The sequence below is a fragment of the Liolophura sinensis genome, chromosome 6, assembly GCF_032854445.1.
Source record: "Liolophura sinensis isolate JHLJ2023 chromosome 6, CUHK_Ljap_v2, whole genome shotgun sequence".
Classification (NCBI taxonomy): Eukaryota; Metazoa; Mollusca; class Polyplacophora; order Chitonida; family Chitonidae; genus Liolophura; species Liolophura sinensis.
The window spans coordinates 77184538-77206578 of NC_088300.1; the positions used below are offsets into that span (position 1 = coordinate 77184538).

Here is a 22041-nt window from a genome sequence, read left to right on the forward strand (position 1 = left end):
TCTTTTTTCCTTTGAACTTAATAATATATTGGGTTTTTTTCAGACTGGAAAAATTTTGGTTAGCTTCCATAGTCCAAAGCCGCTTTCTTTCGACTAGGTTTGGGTCTTGCATAAACCCTAAGCTTTATAACCTTCATACCAGGAGAGTTCTCTAAAGGACATGTGAATGTGAACTGACAGATTTGACGATTGAAAAAAGAACTGTCTGTTTTCCTTGAGAAACCCTTTTTTTCGTAAAGAATGGGGACGGTGCACGCAAAGGTCAAAGTTGTTTATGCTTTAATTTTGGCGGATTGTGCAAAGTGCAGTGTGTTAATAAGTAGAAGTTTAGCACTGAATGTTGTTGTTGTCAAACCTAAACAAATCAAAACCAGATCAACACTTTTAGACATTATCATGATTATGGAAGCAGGAACAACCAGTCAGTCCTGCAACTCGGCTGTACCTTTGTACTTTGAATGAAACTTTCGTTGTCCACGCAGCCTTTCATGATCAACGCATTATACTGCGCTTCAGAGCGCTTGCACGAGCCAGATTTTCCAAGATCTGCCTTGTAAAGGATCCCATCATGCTCACTTACTTTCCAACGAGTAAAAATGCATTACTAGCTATTTACTAAGCAAATTATGCGCACAATAAAGATGTAGTAAGGTCATATTTGTGCGCCTGAGTTGGCATTTTAATTACATCAATAAAACTGTTGCATGATAAGATATAGTCTGTTTAGTACGGCAATATTTATTCAGGTGTAGGGAAGATTTTCTGTGTGTGTGTGTGTTTTTTTTTTGTTTTTTTTTTCTACTACTTTCCAGCCTGTATAGTAGAATAAACTTATGTTTTCCAGTTAGTGTTAGTTTGTGCCATTTATCTGATGCTGACAGGTTCATGGCCCCAGAGGTCTTCTTTTTTTTTTTTTCAATGATGTTTGGAAATTGAGAAAATTGCTCGCTTGAAATTCACGGACGTTTATCAAAAATATCCAAAATTGGTCATGTTCGAGTTTTTTAAAATCACATTTCCACACAACTAACAATGTACTGTTTGCAATAATCAAATTGGGGATATAAATAAGTGAATGTGCATGTGTGGCAATTAAGAGCCCCTTAAGCAGTTTCTAAACAAGTTTACATTTTTTTTGACCACTACATTGCTCTATTTCTCAAAAAGCATAGCTGCTCAACATAGGTGTGCATGCATAGTTCCGACTCATTATGGAATTAACACCTTAACAAGGATTACCTGCTGAGTATACACAGGCCTCTGTGAGCAGGTTATGTGCAACTGGCTGCTGAGTACCTTACATCCCACTAGTATAAAGCTGCTAGTCTCAGTGGCAGAGTGTCCTCTCCGGCCGTACGTGGGAAGGTCTGGCAGCAATGTGCGGATGGTTGTGGGCTTCAGAGCCCAGTTTTGTCTCACCTTAATGCTGGCTGTCATCGAATAAGTGAAATATTCTTGAGTACGACGTAAAACACCAATCAAGTAAATAAATTAATAAATCATTGGCAGTTGGGCAGTAAATGGATAAATCCCTCACTCCAGATAAAGGGAAAATACTCTGTGTTTGTCATTTGTCATAATGGTTAAGGAATCATTGAAAAAAATGCTCTGGATACCGATCCTGATCACCTCTAAAATAAAACACATTCACATCTCAGACAGCAGACATTTTTTCAACAAAATGTCTTGCCATCCACTCAAACTGGGTTCTGACTCTCAGTGGCCTATGACTTTACCAAGTAGCAGCATGTTTACTTAATTAATATTCATTTCATTGAATATCTACATTTCAAATCATTTTCCCATTTGCAATAATTTGCAGGAAATAAAATGAAGAAATTGAAAGTACCATGTAGAAAGTGTTACTTTGAAATGTTGCTGTCTTATGAGCAGTAGTAAACATCTTCAGCATCAAAGTTGAAAGGACACTCTCTGCGAGTGGGTGCTAATTTGACCACAGCTTCTCTGCTGTGGGGAAAGTAGTACTTCAACGTGTAGCCTGAAGTGTAAATGTGGTTTTATGGATTGCTGCTTGTATGAAAGTTTTAGCAAAAAACCATTTGATAAATTGCTGACTGACATTTATAATGGTTGGGAATCATTTACCAGAAACTGGGACTGAATCAACACCCATAAAGCATATAGTGATCTGAATGAATCCTTAACGTAATTAAATTTTCATCATGCAGAAGATAAATGGAAAGGCCACCCATTATTGTATCTCTTGGTTCCCTGCACTGCCATATTTGTTCTCTGTGGTGGTAGCATGTTTTGAGGTGACCTGCAGAAAGGGTGCGATCACTGTCTGCCAGTAACATGGTGTGCATATCTGTAAATTACACATTGGCAAGAACATCTGTAATTTGTCAGGGATATTACCACTGGATATCCTTTTTTTTTAACTCAAAAGCCTGGCTGTCATCACAAAAGGGATAAAATATTGAGTAAGGGATTAAAACACGAACATTAAAAGTAAATGTATAAATTCAAAAATTAACTGTGTGATACTCTTGTTTGACCTATTTGTTGTAGGAATTGGAGATGGGCGACCCAGGAATGGAGCCTGAGGTGCTTGATTTTAGAAAGCTGTCTGTGAGTAACTACTATTTAAATGAAGCATGTGCATAAATTACATACATGTAGCTTTAACCATGACAAAACCATATATGAAAACTATAATGTCAGCTACTGGCTTTTCCCCACACATATTGTTTGCATAAGATGTACACATATTCATATGCAGAGCCCTGTTGAATACCAGTACTAAATGCTAGCGCAGAGAGAGTACTGTGTGAGAAATGCTGTATTCATGTAATATTACTCCACACGACATGACCAGAAAGCCATCACTGAAATGAAATGTTCATGGTACATAGCTGTGATCTGTGTTTTTGTGCATGTATCTTGACTTCAGTGGTGGTTTTGTGAGCTTGAAAAGTATTACCTTGTGGATGGATGACATACTAAAAGTGACTCCAAAATATTTATCTGATTGATACCCTTGTTTGTGCATGTATAGTAATTTTGGAAAGTGTGAAAACTGAGCTCTGAACTCTCTTATATATATAGAAAACATCTCATAGTAAAGTAAAAGTCTGGTCCATCACAAATTAGTTTTCCAAACACTCCTGTTTCACCATTGATAGAGTATTGTCTCTGATAACATTTGATCAGCACAGTTAGCATTTTCAAATGTTCATTCATTCTTACAAACTGAGACTGTACACTATATTTACACAGTACACTAACATGTGTATGTCGTTAAAATGTCGTTCAAAGTTCTTTGAACATGGCGTATGCTTTATTTTCAACAAACTGAAATGTAGTGTATTGATGAATTGAGTGAAATATTTTAAATACTTGTGACCATGTTGTTTTTGCAAATAATTTCCATAAGGCAAAGGTGGAACGTGTCATTATCGATGGCCTTGGGAGAACGAAGGATGACCTTATTGTCAAACAGGTCAAGGACATCTTTCAGGCTGACAACTTTCAAGAGGTGAGTCTTTTTGTATCAAATATGAAAGATTTCTTGTTTAACAGCATTTGTTAATTAATAGGGCCGTGTTGAATGATCTCCCTTGATATCACTTTCTTAAATGGTACGTTTCAGGATTAAGCTGTGGTAATATAGGACTGCTGAAAATGACCAATGGCGAGTTTCAAAGTTGAATCGGACCTGCCTTCAAGATAGATTCTAATTCAGATTGCCTTATGAAAAGTCATGTGTTGTATTGTACAAGTGATGTACAGCTTCAGTGAACTCTGCCAAATATGCGTATCTTACCTAAGCTAAAATTTGGGACTCTAAATGGCTAATTTCATGTTTTTGTGCAGTTTGTTTCTCAAAATCTAATCTCACGGTACATCATAGCGGCTGTCGTGTGACAAGGACGGTGATTCATTAAAGAGAGTTTTGTTTTTATTATCCTTCTTCAGCATTACAGCCATTGGGAGATGTGTTTAAATATTGGTAAAAATAAAAAAATGAATGCTGATGCTATTTTGTGATTTTTTGTTCTTTCCGCCCAGATGATAAGGAGGACTCATGAAGTTAAATTGCGTCTGGAGCGATTGGGGATATTCAAACATGTTGCCATATTTGTGGACACGAGTAAAGGTACTGTTGACTACTTTTAAAGTAAATCATTTCATTTTTGTTTTGTTTTGATTTGTTTTTGTTGTTTTTTTTGAAGATGACAAAAGGATACATCGAAACTTGAGAATGATTTATTTATTTTTTGGATTGATATTTTATGCCATACCCCAGAATATTTCACTTATACAACATCAGCCAGCATTATGATGGGAGGAAACCTACTTAAGCCCGGAGGAAACCCGCCACCATCGACAGGTTGCTGACAGACTCTCTAGAATGAAGAATATCATTTGAAGGAAAATGTTAAGTTGGTCTGTCAACCACCTTTTTCTCATTTTGTCTCAATGAGAGATGCAGGAAAAATATTAGTGGAATTAAGTCCCCTTTGAAAATATCATACTTATACACTCACGGTATATTTTTCATTTTACCCATGCGTATATTTTGTGAAAGGGGTTATGTTACTATGGACATGCCTCAGATAAATATCTTATGTTTGGCGTAGAGGTTTATTATAAGGTGAACTAGGCCTCTTTTTCACACAAGGGTTAGAAATTTGCTATATAGGTTTACATCTAGGTGAGCTGCTTTCTTATTAAACCGGGGCAGATCCAGTAAAATTTCAGATTTCCGTGGCAACCAACTGGAAATAGTTCATTTATGTGAACATAACCATGGTAATAGTCGTCTTGTTTAACACAGGGAGTCAAATTTTCTGATATAGCTCAGTATGGAGGTGAAGTACTCTCCAATTTAAACTGGAGCTAACTTGTGGTTTCTTAGCAACCAAATAATGGTTTCTTAGCAACCAAATAATGGATGTTGAAATGGATTGTTTTGCAGTTTACAGCTCGTTAGTTCTGTACATACAAAGCTGTTGTTGTTTTATAACATATGGGTGATTTTTTGCAGGCCCTGATGCAAAGCCTAATGGGTATGAGGTGATCTTTGAGGTGCAAGAGCTCAGACGTGTGGCAGGAGGTATCAGCACACTGATAGGTCACAATGATGCTAGTGTGGTGAGTTGAGAGGGATCAAAACACTGATAGGTCTCAGTGATGATAGTGTTGTGAGTCAGGAGGGATCAGCACACTAATAGGACACAGTGATGATAGTGTGGTGAGTCAGGAGGATCAGCACACTGATAGATCACAGTGATGATAGTGTGGCGAGTCGGGAGGGATCAGCACACTGATAGATCACAGTGATGATAGTGTGGTTAGTCGGGAGGGATCATCACACTGATAGATCACAGTGATGATAGTGTGGTGAGTCAGGAGGGATCAGCACACTGATAGATCACAGTGATGATAGTGTGGTGAGTCAGGAGGGATCAGCACACTAATAGGACACAGTGATGATAGTGTGGTGAGTTGAGAGGGATCAGCACACTGATAGATCACAGTGATGATAGTGTGGTGAGTCAGGAGGGATCAGCACACTGATAGATCACAGTGATGATAGTGTGGTGAGTCAGGAGGGATCAGCACACTAAAAGGACACAGTGATGATAGTGTGGTGAGTCAGGAGGATCAGCACACTGATAGATCACAGTGATGATAGTGTTGTGAGTCAGGAGGGATCAGCACACTAATAGGACACAGTGATGATAGTGTGGTGAGTCAGGAGGATCAGCACACTGATAGATCACAGTGATGATAGTGTTGTGAGTCAGGAGGGATCAGCACACTAATAGGACACAGTGATGATAGTTTGGTGAGTCGGGAGGGATCAGCACACTGATAGATCACAGTGATGATAGTGTGGTTAGTCGGGAGGGATCAGCACACTGATAGATCACAGTGATGATAGTGTGGTGAGTCAGGAGGGATCAGCACACTGATAGATCACAGTGATGATAGTGTGGTGAGTCAGGAGGGATCAGCACACTAATAGGACACAGTGATGATAGTGTGGTGAGTCAGGAGGATCAGCACACTGATAGATCACAGTGATGATAGTGTTGTGAGTCAGGAGGGATCAGCACACTAATAGGACACAGTGATGATAGTGTGGTGAGTTGAGAGGGATCAAAACACTGATAGGTCTCAGTGATGATAGTGTTGTGAGTCGAGAGGGATCAGCACACTAATAGGACACAGTGATGATAGTGTGGTTAGTCGGGAGGGATCAGCACACTGATAGATCACAGTGATGATAGTGTGGTGAGTCGAGAGGGATCAGCACACTAATAGGACACAGTGATGATAGTGTGGTGAGTCGGGAGGGATCAGCACACTGATAGATCACAGTGATGATAGTGTGGTGAGTCGAGAGGGATCAGCACACTAATAGGACACAGTGATGATAGTGTGGTGAGTCGGGAGGGATCAGCACACTGATAGATCACAGTGATGATAGTTTGGTGAGTCGGGAGGGATCAGCACACTGATAGATCACAGTGATGATAGTGTGGTGAGTTGAGAGGGATCAAAACACTGATAGGTCTCAGTGATGATAGTGTTGTGAGTCAGGAGGGATCAGCACACTAATAGGACACAGTGATGATAGTGTGGTGAGTTGAGAGGGATCAAAACACTGATAGGTCTCAGTGATGATAGTGTTGTGAGTCAGGAGGGATCAGCACACTAATAGGACACAGTGATGATAGTGTGGTTAGTCGGGAGGGATCAGCACACTGATAGATCACAGTGATGATAGTGTGGTGAGTCGGGAGGGATCAGCACACTGATAGATCACAGTGATGATAATGTGGTGAGTCAGGAGGGATCAGCACACTGATAGGTCACAGTGATGCTTCATTTTGAACTGAACATCTGAGATAAGATATATTGAATAGTAATTCATATATCAGTTTTGCAACCTATGTTCGGATTATTTGTTCCTGTTTGTTAATATTGCTGTATAGTGAAGCATTGCAATCATTGTGAGCTTATGCTGAATCCTCAATAGCCTTACTGTTAATTATTCTGTGTGTTACAAAAATAGCTCTTGAAATTCTTGTGAATATAATGTAGTATCAGCATTTCCCTGATGAGTTTTTTCTTCCTCAGTATAATCCAGCTCATGCTGGCCTCCATTGTACATATAGTGAAATATTCTTGAATACCGTGTAAAACTCCTATCAAAGAAATTAATGCCTTTCTTTGTCTCAGCTTTTTAACCTAAGACTTCCTAATGTGTTTGGTCGAGCTGAGAAAGTTCAGATGGAGTACACACATGGTACGAAGCAAAATCGTGGCTACAATCTCTTTGTCAGCAAGCCATTAGGAGGAAACCCAGATATCGTGTGAGTTTTCATTTTTTTTTTAATTATTGAAAGTGATGAACTCATTGAAAAACTTATATCTATACCAGTGCAAAGCTTTAAATTTGAGAAATAAATTCATATATTAATTAAAATAGACAGTTATTGAGATCTTATGGATTCAGCCTTAGTTTCATATATTTATGCTTATGCACACACTTTGCTTTACAATTGTTCAGATTAAGTTCAGGGGTGTACCAGGGTCATGGGGAATACCCATGGAGTGGTTATAAGGAGACAGACCGAGGAGTTTCTGTGGATCTCACAGTAAGTTCCACTGAGGGAAGGATAAATCATTCGGAGACTGACGGATCTGGTTTGGTGTCTGAAATAGAAATACTGTATTATTGTGCCCAAATTGCATATAAACCGTCCTTTCGACAACAAAAACTTTAAACATTTCTTGTCTGGATATAAAGAAACTATGACATTTCTAGTGGTGGTGGTGAGATAAGAAGACTCATTTTTATGTCTGGATTAGTGTTCTTACATGTACTGATGATAGTGCATGTTCTGAAACATTGCCATTGAGACTGTAGCTGTGTGAAATGGATGTGTCCTTATACATGAATTTGATAGCTTGGTTGTTGCTCAGATCATACTCTGTCTTCTGATCGTATTATACAAAGCATAAGGCTATATCTGTAGGATAGGTGTCCTAACTTAATAACCCTTCCTCCAAATATTCAGGTCTTCCTCTGACCTATGCTATAGATAGTGGAAGCTTTTTGTATTCATTTCATATTTAGAAAATATTCATTAAACGGTCATCCTGTTTTACATGGGTGAATAGCTGTTGTAAAAATAAAATTTGAATTACACATCAACACCACCAAAATTCCTTTATTAAGCTTGTGACCTAAATTTGATTATATACGTATCTATTCTGGGTGTTTCTAATTGTGAAAATGAAATGAAAAATGCTTGCATGATATGGCATTTAAAGCTGTAGCACTATAACGCCTGGATAACTGAATACACAAACAGAAGAATTAGATGTTTTACTCAAACCTGTGTGTGGGGCTGAAAAATTTTCCATTCAAAAGTATGTATCAGAGAATTAAGAGAATTTGAGTGTTAAGTAGATATCTTGTTTGGTGTGTTCAATAGTTTCCATCGTTTCTTGGTGCGCACTGTGTGAAGTGGGAGGGTATGTGGAGAGACTTGCGAGCTCTCTCTCCAACCACTTCGTTTGCTGTCAGGGAACAATCAGGTCATTCTGTCAAGTCATCTTTTAAGGTAACTTTTCATAAATACACATGTTTTCTCTATTAGCCTTTCTTCATTGGTTTCTCCCACCATAATGCTGGCCACTGTTGTGTAAATGAAATATGAAACCAACCTTTGCTTCTCCCAACCTTGAATATATATTTCCCCCACCCTTCATATTAAAGTTGGCTTTGGTGGCAGAATGTGATGACAGTGGTCACAAGGCTTGAGGTCACAAGGTTTGTTGGCCTTCCTATAGTATGACAGGCACACTTAGGTCAGCCTGCACTTAGGAACCTGAAGCATTTGAGGAAACGTTTGTCAGTTACATCTATGTGTACGTGAATATGCCAAAGGCTAGTGGTTTACTCCAGGCATTCTGGTTTACAGTTAATGACTGGTTTACTCCAGTCATTCTGGTTTCATATGTAAAACTGATCATTGCTGACAGGTTAAATATTTAACAATACATTTTAGTCTCTAGATGTGGGCCAGTTGATGTTGGCCAGAATAAAGTAAATAAATAAATTTATTACTTATCCCAAACAAACTAACCAAAATACAAAATTCAATAGTGTCAGTGTCTTTAATTTCACAGAAGAGAAATCTGAAAAGTCAATTGGTATCAATAGTAATAAGATGGATTTGATTTGGGTTTTTTTTTGTAGGGAAAATGAAAATAAACCTGTTAATTTCTCTCTCATTTCAGCACATCTTAGTGCGTGACAAAAGAGATGATCCAGTTCTACCCAGCAGGGGGACACTACTCCGTCTGGTTCAGGTGGAATATCTAGCGGACAGATCTCCACTCATCACACGTTGCACTTTAGACTTCAGATTTGTATCTTAATGTTAAACTGACATTTGATTCGAAGCATTTTGTTTCTAACAACAGAGTTAAAGTCCATCTGATAGCTCAAATATGTAATATTTGCGAGGTCGTACACTTTAAGCTTTTTCCAGCACTTACACATCACAGGGAGAACAGAGTGTGCATTCTTACTTCACAAATGAACTTGAAGGAGAAGTCAGGTCACACCCTGTGTCTAAATCAATCAGTTTCTGTATCTGTACTACCTGTTTTCAATACTTTGTACCACATGACTTTGTAGTGCACTTTATTATGTCTCAGTGATGCATATTTACATGACAAGCTGTTTATCTGACAATGATCCGCACTGTATGTTGTTGTTGTACACTAATGAGTGATCTTGTTGTTCCTAGGAGTATGCGGGTGTGGGTGGAAATGTGGAGTTTGTCAAACACGACCTGGAGTTTCAGATTAACCAATCTTTGATATGGGATACAGTGAGTATAGGCGACAGTTACTAATTAGAGTTGTCCAGCATGGCGTAATGATGGGTTTTTTTGTCATGGCTGAATTAAAGTTTTATGTACTGTGCCTTCACAAGTTCTGTGTGAAGACAAGAAAAGTAAAGGAAGAAGACTTTGGTTTGTCTTAAGCCAGTGAAGTCAGATGTTGAGATTCTTCCCTTCAGTTTAGTTTGTGACTGGTCCGCCTGTGCTAAGGCTGTCGAATTGCTCTAACCTTTAGGCTTACCCTGTGACTTATCAAAGAAAGGTATTGTAGTGAAAGTATCATATTCCACCCTCTCATTCCATTTTGTCGTTTGCCTTTGTCGCAGGTAGTACAATTGTCCCTGGCAGGAGGCATTATGAAGTCTCTTGACCCGACCAAGGACCTGAGGGTCAATGACCGGTTTATGCTGGGTGGACCCCTTACCCTGCGGGGTTTCAACCTCAAGGGTGTGGGCCCTCACAGCGATGGTAAGACACAACATGGTGGAACAGACATGGATTCAAACTTATGTACATTTTACAGTATAGCAACAGAAACAGCAGAGTGGTGGACCAGGAAATTTTTCATTCTGACACTTACACCACAACTTTTTTCGGAGTAAGCGGTTTGATTCAGACAAAAATGGAGACACTATATTTAAAGACTTCTCTGTCATACCCTGTTTTCATTAATATATCTGTCCCAATTCTGCAAGCTTTCTTTTTTTCTAAACAAAGACATGTTGAGATGCTTCTGTTAGTAATTTTATTGTGGAGACAAAACTACACATACATTAGCTGGATTGCCATTAGAGGCAACAGAGCTTCACAGATGACTTTGCTTCTGTTAGTGTCAACGGAAATAACAGTGACATCAAAACAGGATTACCAGTACATACATATTTAGCAAATTTCCAAAAAAGTTGAAGAATTACCATAAGCCTTTTCTTTTCATGAATGATACTGTAAATCTCAACCTTCTTGATCTCTAAAGCACTTTTTTCAGTGGAATTTATGCATACAAATTATTATCTAATTGATGCTAAAGTGATTTGTTTTTGTCACAAACATGCAGTCTTTAATATAACTTTGCAAATTAGTTAACCATCCCATAGTTCTCTCAGAATGTTTTAAAATAATTGAATGCAGAGGCAGTTTAAATACTGCCGATCTCTGCTTTTAAATAACTGAGAAAATTGATTGCCTCTCTCAGTATATATGCCAAAAGTGATATGCTAAGCTGATTGTCTTGTCTGGATATGAAGGGACTGCGACTGTGAAAAATGCTTTTTGTTTTCCAGGAAATGCCCTAGGAGCTGACACCTACTGGCTGTGTGCTTTTCATATGTACACACCTTTACCATTCAGGCCTGGCAAAGGTGGATTCGGAGAACTCTTCCGTAGTCATTTCTTCATCAATGCTGGGAACCTAGGCAATTTAAACTTTGGTAGGTTATACTGCATAATACATGTCAAACAACAATGTGGACAATATTTTGGGGTCAAATGTCATTTGCTTGTGAATTTAAAAAGAAACAAGGAAAGGGAAGGAGGATTTAATATTCAGTTGACTTCATCATAATGGAGAGGATGTCAACTTAGTTCACGTGTCAACAGGTAAAATTTGCTTGTGATAGGTTATAAATCAGGGATAACACATTGTATACCATGAGATTAGCATATTAGTCAGATGTTAAAATAATGTGAGAATTAACATTGCTGCAATCTAGACATGTATCAGCATCTTCTCAGCTAGGTGCTCATGAAGGCAGTCTTCAGGGGGAATAACTGATGTATTTTCCTAACAGTACCACAGGAAAAGTTTGTCCATTTATCAATACAAGACATTTTCTTTAAGAAATATTCTAAAGTTTCTCCCTTGTCAGTACCTTAAGATATTGTCGTTGGGTTTATGGCATAGCCTAGCATCTGTACACAAAACATTTGTTTTGTGACAGTGTTGTAGATTTAGTTTAGTGGAAAAAAAAAAACAAAATTTTCTTATTTCCGTCTTAATTCATGTGTGACTGTCTGTGTTGTGGTACAGATGGGAGCCTGAAGGAGAAGGTACTAGAGCTGGGTGAGGCTTTGAGGTGGTCATACGGAGGAGGGGTGGTACTAAGGATGGGCAGAGTGGCCAGGCTGGAACTCAACTATGTCATACCTATGCAAGTACAGAGAGGTGATAGGTAAGTGTGGTCAGATGGTCAGCTGCAATACCGTACTTTACCCATACCTTAAGTTTGCTATGTAACAAGCACACCAAGGCCTTAAAATGCCAATTTTAAATAACACTTAAAGATGGATAAAACAAAGCTCAGATGCAAGAGTTTTGAAAAGTTAGTTATAAATATGGTCTTAAATTTTTTTTTTTTTTTTGATTTTTCTTTAATGAGAAAGAGATATTTAATGAGGGATATATTGTCTTATGCGTAATAATCTTCTGAGGACATCATGCATTTGTTACAAAAATATGAGTGCTAGAATTTGGTCTTACCAGCTAACAAATGTGCTTAACCTGAACTTTAATCATACTTATATTTTTAATATATTCATAAATATTATCACAATTAAGATTAAAAGTATGTGTTCATCATCAAATTACGCTCTAATGAAGCAGTATAATTTTAAAAAGTTTTGGTCATTTTCTCTAATTCGCTTTTTGAGACAGTAATGTGGTAGAATACTTTTCTTCTAGTTTGTTTTTCAACATAATGCAGTGAAATTGCCACACATGTGGATGAATATTTAAGCTAAAAAAATTGTCCCACACATTTTTCATATCTTTTCTAGGTTTAAAGATATTAGTAAAAGAATATGAAAGTTTCCAAAACTCTCTCCAATATGAAATTAAAACTATTGGAAGACGTAATTTAGAACAATATTAGTAATGTGTGACTGTCTGAAGTGTAACATTGCACATATTTGTTTTATTTTGCAGCCTCAACCCTGGAGTGCAGTTTGGGATAGGCCTGAGCTTCTTGTGATAGGGGGTTTCCAGTAGGAATTCCGTGTACTGTAGAGTGTGAGCTGTGGTAGAGAGCCGACATTATCAGATGATCACATGTGAATGGACAAATCGTGGCAGACCATCAGTATCAGTACTGATTAAGCAGTGAAACAGTGCTATATCTTCTGGTGTTGTAAATAATGGACTGATCTGACTATGTGAAGCAGAAAGATACTGAAATAATTATGTAATTGTAAACACAAGAAATTATATTGGACACGCCAGGGAATATTGTAAAGGATTTAAAAAAAATCAATTATAAGTTATAGATTTTCTATCGCAATTTTGACATCTTTGAATCAGTTAATTTTCTGTTCAGGCATGGGAAGGTCTGGCAGCAACCTGCAGATGGTTGTGGGTTTCCCTTAACACCCACCAAAGATGCTGTTCTGATATTCACCAATATAACTTCTTTCCTTTTGAATGTGACAAAGTTCATGTTCATGTAATTCTTTTTTGCAAGTGAAACATTTTGGGAGCATTGTACTCGTTGTAGACTTGACATAAGAAATGTGTAAAGCTCACAACCCCCCACTTTGAATCCAGCCCTTGTTGGATAACGTATAGATTTCAAGGTATGGACAGCAAATTTCAGCAAAAATAACCAAAAGAAACATACCAAATATAATAACTGAAATTATGAATGAAGTCTGTTAGAGATTGCTTCATCATACCGAGTCTTGGTCCGTTACAGCGCAGTGTGAAAATCAGCTCAATAAGTCTTAGTGTGTTGTTCGAGACACGCTTTTGCATAACTGTCTTATTCATTTGACTGTGTTAGTTAGCTACATTAAGTTGGCTTACCAAAAACGGTTGAAAACACATCATGGTCTTTTGATTAAGCCTTCCACTACGAATTATTCTGAAGTTTATTCCCTGACATTTTTGCATAAAGACAATTTATCATGTATAACATTAGGCGTGGCCTACTGGTTAGCATGCTAATGGCAGCACAATGACCCAGGAGCCTCTCACCAATACAGTCGCTGCCAGTTCAAGCCCAGTTCATCCTGGCTTCCTCTCTGGCCGTACTTGGGAAGGTCTTGCAGCAGCCAGCAGATAGTTGTTGGTTTCCCCAATCCAGTTTCCACGAACCATAATGCTGGCTGCCGTTGTATGAGTGAAGTATTCTTCAGTACTGGTACAACGTAAAACACCAATGAAATAAGTAAATGAATATACATTAGCTTTGAATACAATTTATTCAGTGTAATAAACTTCACTGACTACTGAAAATATTATTAGTGGTGTCGGAAGCAGCACTATTCATCAAAAGAAATAAATGAATAAATCAAAAGTAATGTCAAACCAATTTAATTGCGACCATGCATACATATGTGCACTGTAGACTGTTAAGCACATAAAATTACAGTGGATCTGTGTGCTGGGATAGTCAACAGATGGCCGTACTACTTTCAAACTGCTTATGACCCACAAGTATAATGGAAAATAGACTTAACAAAGTATACCTTCACAATCCAAGGTATACCCTATGATCTTGGTTTCCAGACCAATGTTTTCACAAGCTGCTCTCCATCCTAGATCTGCAAAATTAGCAAATAATAAAATTTCTGGAAGATTCTCCATGGTTAACAGGCTGAATCTTCTTTATGACCATGACCAGCAGGTTATGTCATTTGCATGCAGAGACATGCAAAGACTGACAATCTAGATGTAAGTATACGTTATCTTTGGAAGTCAACTACATGTACATTAGTAGTTGTCATTTTAGCTCAGCTAGTTTTGATAACTGAAGTAGTGTCCTTAGGTTAAATACCTTGCCAGCTATACATTGTGCTATACAGTTGAGAGGTCAGCTTTAGCCTTGTTTGCACAAGTGATATCCTTGCAACAGTAAGAAATGTGGGTAGGACCTGACTAGATCTGGGTATGACTTTGCAATGTCACCTTATGTACAACTTCCCTATAATGATGTTTACCTTGCTTGTTAATCCTGACCTGCTTGCACGACTTTCTAATCAGAATGATTAATTAGGTGTAATGGTTCCCTCCACTGTCCATTTTGTTCGCTTGCCACCAAAAACCTGCATGATCATCACTTTTTGACGTTGGATTTGTTGGGGCTTAATTATTGCTGATATCTGTGTACTGATGACTGTGAGTGGTCATGGTGCTTGTCTTCCAATGATGAGGACACAGGAGGTGCACGTGCAAAGATGGCCTTGAACAGAGAATGTATAGATTTCCCTGCTCTCCCTGTTTGTAAGGTCTTCGTGACAAAAGTCTTGTTGACGCCTGTGTGGAAGCTTGTGCAGACTTAACTTCATTTGAATGCGCAATCTGTACAAATGTAGGCCTACATTTATTTATTTATTCGATTTTTGTCTTACATCTTACTCAAGAATATTTCACTTATATGACGGTGGACAACATGATGGTGGGGGGAAACCAGGCAGAGCCCAGGAGAAACCCACGATTACCCACAGGTTGCCAACAGACCTTCCCACCTACGGCCTGAGAGGAAGCCAGCATCAACTCATAGCGACCGCATTGGTGAGAGGCTCCTGGATCCTTGCGCCACACTGGCGTGCTAACCACCTTGGCCACGGAGGCCCCTGTAGGCCTACATCACACATAAGAGTTTGTCAGTAAACTGCCCAAGGTCAGCCATTTACCTACCCAACCAACCTCCACCCACGAAACTCACTCTGACTGCCATCACATGTGAAAAGTTCTGGAGCATGGTGTTCAACAACAATCAAATACAATTATTATGATTTTAATATTTCGTAATGATTTTGAATCATTCAAAATATTTTCAAAGCCTGAAAATGATAGGATATTGTATAACAAATATGAATTAAGCCCTTACACTAAAATTCATTTTTAAATACTTATATCAGGTGTAAAGCTTTCGAAATCATTTTTAAAGCTTTGAAGAAATACGTGTCTGTTTTAACATGTAATTAAAACCAACAGTAGGGTATCCACTGCAATACGTCGGTAAGCCGGCAGTGAAAGACCACAAATTCCTATTTACCTGTACTTGCTGTAGCCTACTTTTTTATATAATTTTAAGTGAACTCATTTATGGATAAATTACATTACCAAATGAAATAAATATATCCGCCACACGGTGTCGCATTGAGTGAAAATGAAATTAATAACGCCTGTAAAAAAACGTGTTTCACTTTCGAAGTCAGTACACATAAATTCCGAGAACACATAAAAGTTTTCCGAGTCCATTTAATGAAACGCGTAGGAATTCTAAAGGGCACGGGTATCAAACATAGGGAAGTCCACGGTGCCCTAAATATTATTTATACTAATCTCTTGGATATGAAACAGAACATGACAGTTTCTAGAGGGCTTCGATGCTATCCTCATGCCCAGGAATTATTGGTGGTAAGTTTTGATGTTTCTCGTATCTTTTTTGAAAATGTGATGCAATATATTGAGAGTGTCCTTGACCTCACAAGGTCAACGAGGCGCATGGGCTATTTTTATAAAATCTTTGGAAAAGTCTGATCTAACATTCACTGTGAAAGTTCCCCTTAAAATGCTTTGTCTACATATATATGTATTTGTGGTTGGACTTATTTGAAGGAATTGTTCCTGCTTATGATGATACTGAATATAACTATATTTTCTATCGGATGTATTTTCTGGAAAAACCTAGCTCAATCGAAAGCATGCGCGTTTAACGAACTTCCGGAACTTGCAGATGAAATTTTACAACCGAAGAGAAAACATATTGTGAATCTAATGAGAAGAAAAATGTATTCCAGTGGATTATCGTGGATCAGTGAATCAAGTGAATATTGTTTTAACAACACATCAACGGACGCCATCAAAAACAACGCAGGAGGTTTCATTTGTTGTGCTTTTTGTGCCGAATATCAGCAAAAATTGCTGACTACTAGTCGTGAACTTCCTAGAGCGAACAAGACTTCGGGACAATTTCAGATAGACATTGTGAACGTTCAGTTCCATTCTGTGGATATTTCTAATAATTCTTCCCAAGCAGAGAAATTAGATTTAATGAATCCGTTATCAGCATGGCCTAAGTTGTGAGAATTCCTGTGTTATTCGATTATGGACATCGTGAGTTCAGCAAAAGCTGCTTTCTACGGAAGCATATGGCCATCCCATGGAGTACAAAGGGCGCGTAACTCTCGTGTGACACATCACGTAGGCCACAGTCGCAATATAAACAGCCATAATCCCACACTATTGCGACTCAACAAACTTGGCGAAGTTTCATCAGATGGAAAATCAGCAAATCGAGCACCAAGTAAAAACAAGATGACTCCTAAGCTGGCTTTAACAGATACCAGTAATGGGAAATCTAAAATTCTAGATAGTATTAGCCCTTGGATTTCATTTGGGACCAGATTAATCAGTTCTGGAAGTGTGCCTAGCAAAATGGGACTTTCTGACAATAGAACTGCTGGAGGGTATTTTAAAGTGTTGGAAGAAATGTTTGGTGGACATACTAGTGGGAACGCTAAGGGTGCCATAAATAACGCCTTGATACCTGCATCGTTCAAGATGTTTCCATTTAGTGAAACAGAAAATAACAAATTACCCAGTTGGATGGATTATTCATGTCAGCAAAACATGACTATGGGCAGTTTTAGTAAGACTCATGTGAAGAACCTCGAGGGAGATTTGGATTCCCCGTGGAATAAATTTTACTCGCAGTGGAAAAGGTGGAACACTGCTTCAAGTAAACCATTCTCCGATTGTAACACTTGTGAAAATACAACAGAAAAAAAAGGTCAGAAGAGATTATTTGAGGAGGCTACCAACTGTTCCACTGGTAAACTAACCAGCTGTTTTCAGGACCTCAGTCTTCATAATAACATTCAACAACAGACTTTATTACCTGATGCAAGCCAAACAATGGCAATTCAGAATGTTAAAAACCAGAAGGGTGCTTCTAACAATTGTCAAATTCCAACTACAAACGGAGAGAGTAAATCTGGTCATCAGAATGTGGATTATGTGCAAAAGTTATATACTTGTACTGCACCAAGTACTGGTCCGTCAGAGGACATAATTGTGAAGGCTAGTCCTGCAGACTTCCACCAGCCATCTGATGCCTTTAAATGCAATATGAAGGGTGACATTTGCCAAAATAAATGCCCCACTTTTTCTGTTTCTTGTGGTACATCTGGCCAAGATACTCCCAGCACATTGAACAGAATCAGAATCGGCCAGGAAAAAGGAAGTGGACTGACTTCGGGTTGCACCAAAACATCAGATAACAATTTTATGCCATCAAAACACCAATGCAGAAAAGCAAAACGTGGCCGTCCATCAGCTAAAAAGCGAAGACGAAGGAAAGCCAGGCAAAATGGTTCATGTACCTTTAACCCAGTGTATGCGTCTGATGAAGCAGGCAGTCACAACCAGCAGGTTCAAAAGAAATGCCGATTTGAAAAGGAGGCTTCCACGGCAGGCAAAATAAGTAATGATGAAAAAGACTGCGCCAGTGCAAAAGTCACAAAATCAGCAATGTTTCCAGTGTCATTTATTTTAGGTGTTAATGAGCTGGACGAGGGAGAATGTGCATCTGACAGAGCATATAAAGTTTCTATGGTAATGGATGGGGAAGAGTCTGCATTCTCTGAGGAGGACACGGATTATGACTGTGATAACTTTGACATCTATAGATGTGACTTTCTGCCATATGATGGTGATCTCTTCAACCCCGTTCACTTCACAATGTCCATTTCTGTCAGTCCATCCACCCCAGATTCCATACCTCAGTCTCCTCCGTATCTTGACATCATTAATGCTACCTGGGGAGTATCCTGTGATAACTCTACACTTCAATCAAAATCTCCCAAGAAGGTTAGTTGTTTGGATTATAATTTTGTCCTCTATCGTATGATTGATGGAAATCACAGACCTGTCCCCATGATAATATTCATAAGATTTGTGAAGTACTTGCCAAGGTTGATTTCCTCCACCCATTAGCATACCTTGAAGCTATAAAGAGATATGACCTTGATGGTCATACAAATGCAATACTATTTCAATTTTCATCATATGAAATTCTTTATTCTGGTATTTCCCTTCATTTGAGGTCTGTTCTGGCTTCCTCTCTGGTCATGGTTTCCCTCTGTGCTCTGCTGGCTGCAGTTGTATAAGTTAAATATTCTTGAGTACAGCGTAAAACACCAATCAAATAAATAATTGAGCAATCATTTAAGATCTGAGCTCAAATGATAAATTCCCATTGGATTATTGTCCCTGTATTCAAGCAAGGCTACTATACCAAATGGAAGGCTTAGCCTGTTTCAGGGAATTTCATCATGTGGTCATCTCACATGACCTGGCTAATGACATCATCCAGGTCTGTTGGACTTGTGCTTGTATGAATATGAATATGTATAAGTCTTTGAAGGTCAGGTGAAATAGCCCAGATTAGGTTTAACCTAACAGTTGACTGTCATAGAAAGACTGATCTACATGTAGCTTAAATTACAAGTTTTAAACATTGTAATTTGACATTGTCTTGTTACAAAAAAACATCATGATTTTAATTTTAATGTGTGTGTGTATATATATATATATGTACATCAAAAAGTTTCTGCATGTAGTAAGCGAAGTCAACACATTTGAGTTTGTCATGTTTATCTCCTAGTTTATAATATATATGTGCATTTGTTAACATGCTGTACAGCTTAGTTCTTGACTGTTTTGTTTTTAAGGTGAGCTTTGCAGCTGAAGATAAATTAACTACGGTACATCCTATGATAGCCTGGAGCCATGCTTACCAATCTGCACGCAAAGGACCCTGGGAGCAGTATGCACGAGACCGTCAGCGCTTCCAGCGGAGAGTACAGGAGGCAGAATCCTATCTTTCGCCAATCCTGGATTCTAAGCATAGACAAATGATTTATGAGAGAATTGGAAATAACTCTTGATACATTACGGTAACTGGGTGTTCGACCGTCCATTCCATTTGAGGGCTTTAATGTTGATATTCAGAGTGTTTGTTCAAGCAGTTGCCAGACTTCAGGGAGGATTCAGATACTCCAATTAGAAAGCATAACTGTTCAGCTATGCTTAATTCATAAAATGTGTCACACCAGATGTTGGATTTGGCCGTTGAACTACACGTAGTAAATATGTCCGTTTGCTTTCCTTCAGTGGAGCTTCTGTTTAGTTTGTATACCCTGCCATTGTTTCAGTTCATCTGTCACTGATAATGGTCGATTATGATTTTACAAGTTGTAAAGAGATTAGGGCATTGGACCAGCAATGTGTTGAGATCAGTACAGTATTACTGCACATGCGCAAGCCTTCACGTGCAGACTGCTGCATTAATCTTTTAAGTCTATGAATTCAGCAATGCATTGGCTTCAAACAGCTAGTCAAGGGAGTAATAATTTTCCTCTTAGTGATGTTTTATAATTTTTGCACTGATTTCACGTTTTGTATTTACCATTTGGTGAAGGGTTTTATTTTGCAAGTACATACTTTTTTAACACTAAAAAGTACTATTTTTTGTCTACCACTTCTGCCTTGGTATTTCCAACTTCTTTTAATTTGGCTATCACTGTTGATAGACAAGATTCAGTGTTCATTTTCTTTGTTCCTACTTTATTCCTCTATTAAATGATATGGGATACTTTCCTTTTTGTCTCTTCAGTCTAACTTTAGGTTATTCCAATACATTTGTAGTATATACATATAATGTTAAGTTATCATTTTACATAGATTGGAGTTGCACATATTATAAATACTTGATTATGTTGGCTTTGTTATTCTTGTCCCTTCAATTGAGTTATATCTAACGTAGTACTGCAAATATAAGCTGTCTGAGTGCGAGGTCATTGCAAGCATTGCAAAATAAACCTATTTCTGGCATCACAAACAGTAGACTGGTACTAATACTGTAGAAATGTCCTGTTCTAATGTTACAGATGAAATAAAAATATCTTGTGTAATACATGTTCAGAAGAGTCATCCAGTTTCTGCTGTTTTAATATGATTCTTACCTAAATGCATTACACATGCAAGAATGGTATAAATCAGTGAATTATGATTAGCTTCTGCATGTAAGTGAATAGTGTGCCAATCAGTAACTACACGCCGTAGGAAGTTTCTGTTAGTTACAAGGGTGTGTTTGCCAGAAATTGCAGATGTATTATCTCGCATTTGAATCTGTTCACCAGGGAAAATTTGGATATCAACAATGTAATTACATTGTGTTGTAAAGTGATCATCGAACTGTGGAAGTTCAAGTTGTCAAAAATATTTACAGAGATACTCAAGAGCTCTGTCAAGGATGAAATCTGAGTTGACATCTGTCTTGCTAAAGTTGGCAGATATGCTAAAACCCATAACGCTGTAGTTGTGACTGTGTGAATTGTACAACAATATATACCTGTATATCAGCATCCTGTCTATGCTCAAATCACCATAATATATTCATTGGTCAATTGAATGAAAAAATCTGGTGGGTGATATTTATTTGAATCAATGTTGACATTGTTAATTTATTGAACTGAAGGCATAAAGAAATTGTCACTGTTTTATTCAACAATTTTATGAATTCAGTAAATATATATTGTAATAGACTGTATTTTGAAATAAGGGTCTGTGTTATTTTCTCCATTGCATGCAATGATTTTTCCTTTCATGCGTTTATGTTGCATATATATTATATATCTTGGAAAGAACTTGGCCATTTATTTATTTGATTGATATTTTAAGCCTTACTCAAGAATGTTTCACATATACGACTGCGACCAGCAGTATGGTGGAAATCAGACAGAGCCAGGAGGACACCCACGACCATCTGCAAGCTCAAGTACGGCCGAAGGGGAAGCCAGCGTGTTAACATTGTTTTCAGTGGTTACATACAGGCCTCGATAGCACAGTTGGTAGAGCGTCCGCGGCAGGAGCAGTAGATCCAGGCTCAGTGCTTGGTCGTGTCACACCTAAGGCCTTAAAAAAAAGAGGAAGTTGTAACTTCAACATTCAGCATGAAGGGGATAGTGCAACGACTGGTTGACCCGTATCAGTATTATGTCTCGAGTGTGCGGCTTACTTGCCTCAGTGAAGCAGCACTGGATAAAAGAGCGCTGGAAATCTGTCCTGCAACAAGGAGGCACATTACACATTGTGTGTCCAGAAACCTCTTGCTCAAAGGGGTGGTATAAGCCTAAGCTGATT

The 22041-nt window shown here is 38.2% G+C and overlaps 2 protein-coding genes across 2 annotated transcripts; both read left to right on the top strand.

Annotated features, from left to right (window-relative positions):
• Positions 1-143: 143 nt before the first annotated feature.
• On the top strand, positions 144-13977 carry LOC135466765 (sorting and assembly machinery component 50 homolog). The gene is made up of 14 exons (XM_064744432.1): positions 144-261; positions 2533-2592; positions 3398-3499; positions 4033-4120; positions 5012-5118; positions 7216-7349; positions 7547-7634; positions 8478-8606; positions 9286-9357; positions 9801-9884; positions 10223-10364; positions 11177-11323; positions 11923-12064; positions 12817-13977. Exons 1-14 carry the CDS (start codon positions 241-243, stop codon positions 12860-12862), a joined length of 1362 nt encoding a protein of 453 aa, XP_064600502.1. The 5' UTR covers positions 144-240; the 3' UTR covers positions 12863-13977.
• A 2580-nt stretch (positions 13978-16557) lies between these two features.
• LOC135466674 (uncharacterized) lies at positions 16558-21448 on the top strand. Its single transcript, XM_064744305.1, has 2 exons — positions 16558-18705; positions 19569-21448. Exons 1-2 carry the CDS (start codon positions 16942-16944, stop codon positions 19782-19784), a joined length of 1980 nt encoding a protein of 659 aa, XP_064600375.1. The 5' UTR covers positions 16558-16941; the 3' UTR covers positions 19785-21448.
• The last annotated feature ends 593 nt before the right edge of the window (positions 21449-22041 follow it).